Here is a 10,000-nt window from a genome sequence, read left to right on the forward strand (position 1 = left end):
TTTTTTTACGAGAGTGGCTACCTGGGTCCCCTTATATGGTCGAAACTTAATATAAGATCTTCTGAATCCGTTAATATTTTCAAAAAGCACGTTAGATCCAACGATGTCACGGACAATCCCGCAAGGACTGTCATCTCTCTCTAGACATACCACTACCATCCCTCATTCGATTTATTTATTTAGAAATGTCAATACTCTAGATTGTGATTTTTTACACATTTTAATTTTTAGTTAATTGTAAATTGCCTAAGAATTTAGATAGGCGTCCCCTATTAGCACACATTTCAGGTATGCTAGACGCTACGACACAATAATAAAGTTCTCATCTTTTCTGAACCCTAGAGTAAACGTGACACTCTTCCATTAGAGAGGGTCTCTGTCTATGTGGGAGGAAATATGTTTTTAATATCGCTTGTGCCCTTTGGCACTCGACTCTTTGTAACAGCTTGAAACTAGTAACTTTTGAGATTACTTCTGATTTTCCTTTTATTTGGTTTTTGCTTTTTGCTTTTGTTTTTTTACTCCGGTCGATCGAACAAAAATGAGAAACGCATTCGACGGGAAACGGACTAGAGAAAAAAGGGTTACAACTTTTGCATTTTTGCACTTGATTAGTGGTTACATTTCAGGCCCTCGAGCTATTCGGTGGTCAAATGTGGGCACTCAATTAAAAGCAACTACAGTTGAACTATTTTCCTTAAAAGTTGAAATATCACCTACGAACTACATTTCATCTCACGAGTCGCATTTGATTGCGATCTATCATGTTAATGAGAAGACAGGGAAAGGTTTTCCCAACTGTCTATTTTTACGTCTTTGCAACAAAGCAAGCATGAGTAACTCGATGGGATTAACAAAGTCAGTTTGGAAAGACAATAACTCGTTTTGCAACCTTACATCTTTGTTATGCAAAGTATTCTAATCATGAAGGATTACTTGCACGGTGAGCTGAAGGGTGTAATGCTAACCATCGAATTAAAACTTTGATAAAACTCTTAGAGTACCCTTTACTACACGTGTTTCATCATTTACTGGCTAAATTTGTCGTCGATCAGATGTGTTCGTGACAACGTGTACTTTATAAGCAGCTATTGTTGGCCAAAGACGATCAGACCATAAAAAATTCCCTGATATTTCACTATGAGCAACAAGGAATGTAAATAAACACCTTTTGTTTGTCGCCTTCTTAAGAGCATTGTAAAAATGTTTGACAACCATGCCTTTTTGAATACTGTTGATGCATGGAAGTTGGGTTTCAAGAATGTATTAAAAGCAGCTAGAGCTAGCGTGACCTGTTTCCATCTCATGTTGGACCGAAACGTTCTGAGCCTTGATTATAAGCGATTTGCGAAAGCAAAAACAACAGAAACAGCAGAAAGAGCGCCAAATCTTTCTTTACTTTTTTCCATTTTGAATTTGGGTGTCAAATGCATGTCAAGAGCAGGAATTAAACAAACCTTTATAATCTCATATAAAAATACAAGAGTTGGGGCTGACTCGGCTTGTCAGAGATTTCCAAAGCTTAACCTTGACCAGTTTGTGTACCTTTAGTACAATGGCGCCGTATATCCATTAGTCTTGGCGAAACTGTGTTGTTATTTCTTTTGATTTTTATACCGCGTTACCTATTTAGGGTTGATTGTAAGATTCTAAGGTTATTTAAAACTTTACACTATGGATCTAACTTAATTCTGTGTTGCAAACAAGATTCTTTTGCTAAAGACGGATCTTTTGCAACTAATGAGTATCACGATTTTTCGTCTTATTTCTTTCCCATACGAAACGTTTGTCTCATACAGCTGAAACTAAGTGATCAGTTTTTAGTCAGTGGACATCGGTTTACATCGGATTTTTAACGATAATAAATGATATACTGTAAAATCGTACTTAACTTCTCAAACAGTCGAGGACTGAAAGAATTTTGAAACCACAAGAAAGGAACTCAGTTTTCAGTAATTTATTTGAACACCTTTGAGAACTCATTCCAAATTCAATAAGTTCGCCGTTGTTTACGACTTCGTATTTTTCAAAGCTATTGATCGGTAAGTTCGAACAATGAGATATGTTTGGCGACTCTGGCTGAAATAAGTTATAACTTTGCTAGTCGCCTTTTTGATATTGTGGCCATTTCCATAACTTAAATATTTTGCACACATATGTCCGGCAAACCAAACTCGTCAGTTCTTTGATAGAGCAGTCTTGCTCTTGTCTAAATGATTATTTCTAGCATTTTGTTTCACCACAGATTCTCACATCCAATACGATAATTTTCGTCCTACGCCAACTTTTTGGCAACGTTGAAGCCTTTTAAGATATTCCTGTTTCTGTTTATTGAAGTAAAAATCGCCAGCGCCTTCTTTGATAAGCAAAGCGGCGCATTCTGTCCTTCCCGCTCTTATTGCTGTGTGCATTGGAGGCCAGCCAGTAGAGTCCAAAACATTTATGTCGGCACCACTCTTTATAAGTTCTTTTAACAATTCCACGTTGCCGTCCAATATGACTTGATGCATTTGCGGGAGATTTGATTCCTTGGTGTCCACTGGAGATTCGGTCTGATTATCGGGATCCGTGTTATTCCTTCTGCTTTCTTCGCTCTCCCCCTTGTCTAGTTCTTCAGAGTGTTCATGAATATCCGTGAGTGTACGCTTCCGAACCAATCTTAAGCTCCCTTCTGGTAAACTTAATTTACGGCAAGCATCCATGTTCGACGATGTTATCACTTAGCTGTTGTGTAAACAGGGCTCATTTCTTTATACCAAGAGCTTAGAGGAGGGCAATTAATCCCTGGCACGGATTTTGCACAAAGTACTAACTTGAAGACCGCTCCTATTGTGGATATGTTTACTGGATAGTGAGGGGCGTTTTTCATCTCTTCTTTTAGAGCCTAATTCCGCATCCCAGTCGTGTCACATCGGCACTAAGCTCCATTCGCGATAACTGTCAAGTTAGTAAGTGTTATAAATCTTGAGTGCTAAATGAAGCGATGAAACCTTTGTGCGTGGGTCTGTTAATTCTTCTTAAATGCAAAGCTGCTCAGACTTGCGACGAAATTAACTTCCGCCAGATGAATGCACCACCGTTCGTTGATCATACAAGGGATTAGATTTTCTTTGGAAAACTAAATCTTGTACCAACTTTAAAAAAGCGAAAGACAAAGAAACCATTCATATGATGCACGTTTCTCGGAGCATCACATTCCTCGTTTAGTCACAGGCAGAACTTTATCTCTTTCATTTGTAGTTGTATTTTTTAATTACTTTTTCGTTTCAAAATTTATTTTATTTTCTCCACTCCAATTCAAAGTTCCATTTTAATATTGATTGTTTATTAGCCAATATCAAAAATACCAGAATACTTTTTGTTTCAACTTCCAAAATTGTACATAAGCCTTGTTTTCAGTTTCTCTTGGGACCATAGTAAGTTCCAAGAGAAACTCGTACTCGAATAGGAGGGCCATATTTCGGGGTAACTATAACGCGAGAAATAATGATCAGCATTAGTGGAGGTTAGCACTCTGGCACTTATATAAATTTACAGTGCTTATTCGATGAGACGCCACCCACATCCAAAATTTGTGGCGTGTCACCCATTGAGGTGTACCCTGCGAGCAGTTGGTTTCTCCTACGCTCCCCGAGAGAGACACCACTGCGTTCAGCCGTTAGTTTCTTTGAGTGAGCCGCCGTCCAGCGCCAAGGACGAATAAATTAAATTTGAACCGGTAAAACGAGTTAGTAAACTTGTTTTGGCGCTTGCGCGTTCCTTCAGCTACGTAATTGCTACGTTTGGACGAACCTGCTGTGTAGTAATTTCCCGCGAAATAAGACGAACTGATGTCAAATACATCACTTTGGGGTGTCACGTACTTCGCACATGCTCGATGGAAAATCAAACGGTTGCTCGCAGTGGTTTCTCTCTCGGGAATCGTAGGAGAAATCAACTGCTCACAGGGTAATTGAGGTGTTCCACGGAATTTCATCCATTTTTTCTAAGTTTTTGACGTATCAGTAAAGGGACCCGCCCAAGGCGTATATCCCGCATGAGGCCGAGGCCGAGGCCGATTGGTCGGTGTAAACAAACAAACAAACGAAAGCAAAAACAAAAGGAAAATCAAAAGCAACCTATAAAATACCTACTACTAGTACTAGTTTGCAAGCTGCAGAAAGAGTCGAGTACGAGTAGAGAGATGCTGTTAACATATTTTCCTCCCACGTCGGACAGAAAGCCTCTCCCGTGGAACGAAGAGTGTCTCGTTCACTCAGGGGTTGAGGTTGAAAATGAAAATCTACAAGTGCAAAACCAATGTTATATGCCAGATTACAAGTTCAAAACATTTGAACATTTTGAAAACTCAAAAATTTGGGTCGGTCGGACGACGGTTAACGGAGAAACTGGAAGACGACGGCCTCCAATGCAGTCGTTTAATTTAAGGAATCCCGACCGTAAATACTTGCTAAGGTTTCACGGGCAATACGGAGAGCAGAATGCATCTGTATTATCAGTTAAGTACCTACCCTGGATGCCAGAGGGTTTTTTCTCTCTTAGAGCGACGGAAAGACAAACCTCTGGCAGCCAGGATATTAATTACCCGGTTTGCGTGTAAATAAAAAATATATCATAAACGAAATACTGTACATTAACAGCATCTGTGAAATGGCGTTAAATAAAATGTACACAAAAAAATTTCGAAGTTATCAAGAAATTGACACCGAAACCAAAACCTTGGCATTCTCGATAACTTGAGAGGTTTGCTCTGACGTATTTTGACGAACAAAAAAACTCTCCTGGCGATCATGCGTGTGAACTAGTCACCGATGCAGAGATTTCTTGGATAGCTTGCGTAGCAAGCGTTTCCGTGGAGTAGACCCAGGTGTGGGCTTTTCGATGTTTCTACCGAGCAAAAAAGAGGTCAAGACATCGAAAAGAACGCTTGCTACGTAGGCTATTTTTGCTGACAAGCGTTAGCGAGGCAGCATACTATTCTTGACATTAGCCAAAAAAATCAAAATTTGAATGTTAAGATCGGAAGCATGCGCAGTCGATTGTGGTGGGTCATGTCTGTTATCCGGGGTATTGATACCCGAAATAACGTCACGTACACGTCGTGGAAGGGAATCTTCCAGTCACAGCCTTCGAGTCGAGTACTTTTCCAGTGGGTCGTCATTGATCATCATTCAACCGTATATGTTCAGTCTTTGACCACCGAGTCAAATTGTTCTTCAACTTCTTCAACCGTTAAGTGGAGAGAAAATCAGTTCCCAAGCTAGACCACGAGCAGTCGTCCTTATTTCCTCAGAGCCAAGCACGACGAGTGAAATTGTTATTTTATGCAAATTAGTGGTGAAAACGGGGCGTGTCACGCAATCGCGCGCTCAACTGTGTCATTCAAAAATAAGAGACTTTTTCCAGTCTATTCTCAAGCACGACAAGAAATTTAAATTGACATTTGCTCAACTACGCTCAGCATTTCTCAAAAGGATACTCTTTTGCTGAGAAGAAGCCAGAAATTTGAGAACAGAAGTTTAAATTCAAAGAATGAAGTGACATGCCATTGTTTTGAAATTATCCATTTGTTTATAAAATAATAACGCCTGAGACACATGCTAGAGATATGCACACCTTTCTTCGCTTTTTAAATACTTTCACGCACATTTCCAGTATGCTTTCTTCAAAAATTTGCAGCTGTTAAAAAAAAAAAAAACCAGTCACTGCTCCCAGTTTCCACGCCAGCACTTACTTTCTCACTGAAACTCCTTAGTTGGGAAGTCACGCAATGCTTCCCCAGTGAGTTGAGTGTTGCGTGATATCCGTAAAGGGGCTGGGATTTGTTGAAAATTCGCTACACTGCTGTATCCTCAATTCGTAACGCAGTTTCAACGGGTATGTCTTTTTAAAAAGAAAGTAAACGACAAAAACTAGTATGACGTTTGGGAAAGCTCACTTCATTAAAATGAAATAACAGAAATTGATGCTTGAGATTGTGATGTGGAATGATGAAAAAGAGGTGTGAAAAAGGTGAGCTAAAGATGGAAGAGGTTGACTCAGTGACATCCGAGTTTGCTTACGGATTTTGTTTAACTTTTGTGAAAAAATCAGTCCTTCTCTTAAATTTAGCGTCAATGTTCATTTGTCATTCACAGATCTTGAGGTAAAATCACGCAAAGTTGAGAATTTACCTTCATTGCCTTTTATATGTCGTCGCACATCGTTGACTTCCGTTGTCGCGCCTTAGATTTAAATGCGCAGACATCAAACAGCTGAGTGTCTTTCCGGTGATTTCAAAGATTATATTTATGACACATTTTTAGGTAACTGATGTCCTCGGACCAGCTCCATTCGTAGCTAAGGATGAAACTTTCTACCGGCTTGAAGATAGTCAGTTTTAGTGTCCTTGTGGTAAGCCTTTGGGAAGTATTTCTCGGGTTTTCCCTCTTTGCCCATCGTGGAATATCTTCAGTCAATTTTCTAACCATATCTCAGTTTACCGGCAAGGCGAGGAGAACACTTGAAGGTGCCTTAAACTTTAACGATGAAGTGTCAGAGGACATTATGACGGGCTTGAATCAGCACATTTGGGAAAAACCGTGTAGAATCAGTCTTGAACAGCTATGCAATTATCCGATATTTCCTAACGCTCCGGATAACAGGACAATCGTTGAAAGTGCAAACTTGATCTCTTCAGGCGAAATGGTTGTTGGAGTTCGTTTGCTGGGTTACCTTCGACCTAATCAAACAGGCGATTATCAATTCATGGTCGCTTCAAATGGTTTCGCTGAGCTTTGGCTAAGTCCCAATGCAAACTGGACAGACTCCAGAAAAATTGCCTTCGTCGACACGCAATATACAAAGTCGATGATCCATAGGGTATCCGTCGAAGCAATGCGATCTCAAATTTCGAGTCCCGTGAGCTTATTCGCGAGAGAGCGTTATTATTTTGAGGTCCTTTATGTACAAGACACCGATCCGGCGCAAGAACACTTAATTCAAGTCGCTTGGAAAAGGCGACACGAAAGTCGCTTCAAGATATTAGACGGGGAAGTTCTTGTACCGTATGCGAACGACAGCGACAAGGCCGAGATGAAAGTTTATGATGAGGAACTTCCAGAAGTGGCTGCTTGCTTGAGATTGCGAAGGAAAGTCGAGGAGATTACGAAACAAGAATCGCTACCATTCTTAGAACACGACACTGTCAAGGATGCATTAAAGTCTTGTGAATATAAACCCAGTTATATTTTGACGAAATCAATAAATATTTCAAATTTTAAGCGCTTTCATGGTGTGCATAGACATATTCGGAAATCCTTCAGCTATCCTTTCCTGGAGGTGGACGGTGTGTTGAAGAAACGTAAAGTGGCAAAGGCTTTTGCAACTGAATTTCCAATGGATGGGACAGAGGCTTTATCAGTTGTCAGCAAATACCTTGAAGCTTTAAAAAGAGCTTACCCAAGGTGAGTAAAGTGTAGATGGTGCCTAATCAACTTCATCCCATGAATATAAAGTCATTGTTGTATACCATTTTCTACCATGCCAAGTCTAAGCTCCGCTGGCAAGAGACGTCCAGCTTCTATATGGTATTGACGGCTAGTTAATCGATTTCTCGGCCTCAGGGCTGTTTATTGTGTTCTTTGTTCCTTTCAGTTTTTGTTCCGGAAATTTTTTCTATAGTTGCAAGAGCTGAAAAAGATCTTTATTTGCGTGACTTTGGAAGTATTGCATGAGTAAAACCTGTCATTATATACAGTTAACTCTTTCGTAAGCGGACACCATCGGGAATTGGAAAAAGGGTCCGTTTGTAGAGCTGTGCGCTTACGCGAATTATTCCGATAACGTGACTCTAGAAATACATCTTGGACTCTTGTTCATGTCAAACGAACGGACAGCTTGCTTTCCCGCGGACAAATGCATGGAAATTTGACAAAACTGACCCTACTGTTCTGTTGCTCTGTCAAAGGTCATAGATTTGTTTGTATTGCAAATTAAAGACAAATTTCATTGCCAAGAGTCAATTATTATACGTGGGGTATCCGCATAGCAGACAGCGTAAACAAAAGAAAAATCAATTTTTAATTTTCAAAAGTGTCCGCGTCCGTTTACGAGAGAGTGTCCACTTACGGGAAGGTGTAAATACAGAGTTTCAGTGAAAGGTAAAATGCGGGATTGAAAAACAGTGTCTGTAAGTAGAGATGTCCGCTTGTGAAAGTGTCCGTTAGCGGAGAGTTGACTGTATTCGTTTTTCGAATTTTGAGCGGCGCATGCTAACCATTTGTGGTAGTTAAACGCTGTATCAGACACCTTAATTGACACCTAGTTTCCCGTTTTCCGCGCACGAGAGATGTCTTACTAACCTCTTTGTCGGTCCCTACTATGAGATACGGATCTTCGTTTTCCCCCTTAATTTATGGCCTGCGCACAAACGGAAAAAAAGATTCATTAACTTACAGTATGGACGTCGATCTCGGTTGGTAACAGGTGTATGTGGACCGGTTTTGCTCGGTGCAAAATAAAATGCAGCAAAACTCGGAGTCCTCCACGAGGGTATATGCACCTACTGCAGCACTCTGCTAAAAGAGTGTGAATTTTTTAATGTCTCACAGCATTTGTTTAGACTGTAGCGACCTTAAGCATGAGAGGTTTTTTAGTTGCGGACGTTATCGTTCCTTTTTTTTTTACAGAAGATACGAATTGCAGTCCATTAAACGCATTGAGAAGAAAGAAGATACCCTCAGAGGCAACAGATATTTCCTCGAACTTGTAGTGAAGGATCTCACCAATGGTTCGACTTATGTTTTGGCCGAGTACGTGTTCCAACCGTTCAAACACGCCCCCTTGTGTTACCCTAGCGGTCTTCAGTGGAACAGGACGGCAGATGTCTACCTTATTCTTACGGCAAAGAATCTGGGGCGATGGGTTCACCATTTCATCAAGAATGTGGAGAGGATCGTCCAAGAAACAAAAGATGACCATTTGCATGTTGTTGTCTATGACTTTGACAGCCCGGATATCAACCTAACGAAAGTGTTTCAAAGAAGTATCCTCAAAAATTACCATTTCCTGAAAAAGCCTGGGAATTATTCTCGCACGATTTCTTTTACTGAAGCTATAGATTCAATCCCAGACCCCAATGCAATCGCTGTGACCGTAGATCTTCATCTCAATATTGGAAGCTCACTGATCAACGACGTACGGAAGGTAACTTAATTTTAGTTGTTGTGTTATTGTTAAACCGATTTTCGAGTACGTTTCTTAAAATGAATCAAAACGAGGAAAGTTGCTGAAACCATGATGATTGATGATGATGATGAAGATGAAGAGGACTAGCACCACTGGCACTGGCAATGCAATTACTTAGTTCTTATTAACCGAGCGGGAGGTCTGCATGGGAGAATCTTGACCGAGGTCGCCAGTACAGACCGAACGCAGTGAGGTCTGTACCAGCGACCGAGGTCAAGATTCTCCCATACAGACCGACCTAGCTCGGTTAATAAGATGTTTATTATATGGCCAAACAAGAACAATTTAATTCGTTTAATGTAACTGGTTTGTACTAACTGACATTTCGCTTGCGAACGGCGATGAGCTGAACTTAATTCTGTCGAAGTTTGCTCGTCATCCTCTCTTTTGTCATCATGCTGTTTGGCACTTCCATAAATAAATATTGGTAGAAGAAAATACTCAATATTTTTGCATTTTAGTTTGCATCTTTTCACCGCAAAACATTACCCGTCTAGATGCCGGTCTAGATGGGAAAATCTAGACCGCGGTCAATATTGATTTTAGCCAATCAAATTCGTGAATTTTGTAGTTCCTAGTCCTCGTGAGACAGAGCCATATAATAATGTATCATAAAACTGGGCCAGGGTCGAAGGTTAAAGTATAAACTGCAAAATGGAATTTATCTATGTTTTTGTCTTTTATAAAAGAAACAAATATTTTCCTTTCCAGTGATAAAAAGAACGACTGAGCAAAGCCACCTAATCCGAATTCTAGCCATATCATGTATATT

At 40.2% G+C, this 10,000-nt stretch overlaps 1 protein-coding gene across 10 annotated transcripts in view; it reads left to right on the plus strand.

Annotated features, from left to right (window-relative positions):
• Nucleotides 1-10,000, plus strand: part of LOC137971310 (uncharacterized) — a 35,661-nt gene that overhangs the window by 10,753 nt on the left and 14,908 nt on the right. For 2 of the 10 annotated variants that reach the window (XM_068818125.1, XM_068818127.1), the window contains exons 2-3: nt 6,306-7,445; nt 8,670-9,186. The exons of 5 other annotated variants lie outside the window; for them this stretch is intronic. In XM_068818125.1, coding sequence (XP_068674226.1) covers nt 6,346-7,445; nt 8,670-9,186 — 1,617 coding nt within the window. In that variant the 5' untranslated portion in view covers nt 6,306-6,345. Of the gene's footprint in view, nt 6,013-6,305; nt 7,446-8,669; nt 9,187-10,000 lie in introns of those variants that run through there. 3 more of the 10 variants (XM_068818130.1, XM_068818133.1, XM_068818126.1) reach the window with 2 other exon arrangements.

The sequence above is a fragment of the Montipora foliosa genome, chromosome 9, assembly GCF_036669935.1.
Source record: "Montipora foliosa isolate CH-2021 chromosome 9, ASM3666993v2, whole genome shotgun sequence".
Lineage (NCBI taxonomy): Eukaryota > Metazoa > Cnidaria > Anthozoa > Scleractinia > Acroporidae > Montipora > Montipora foliosa.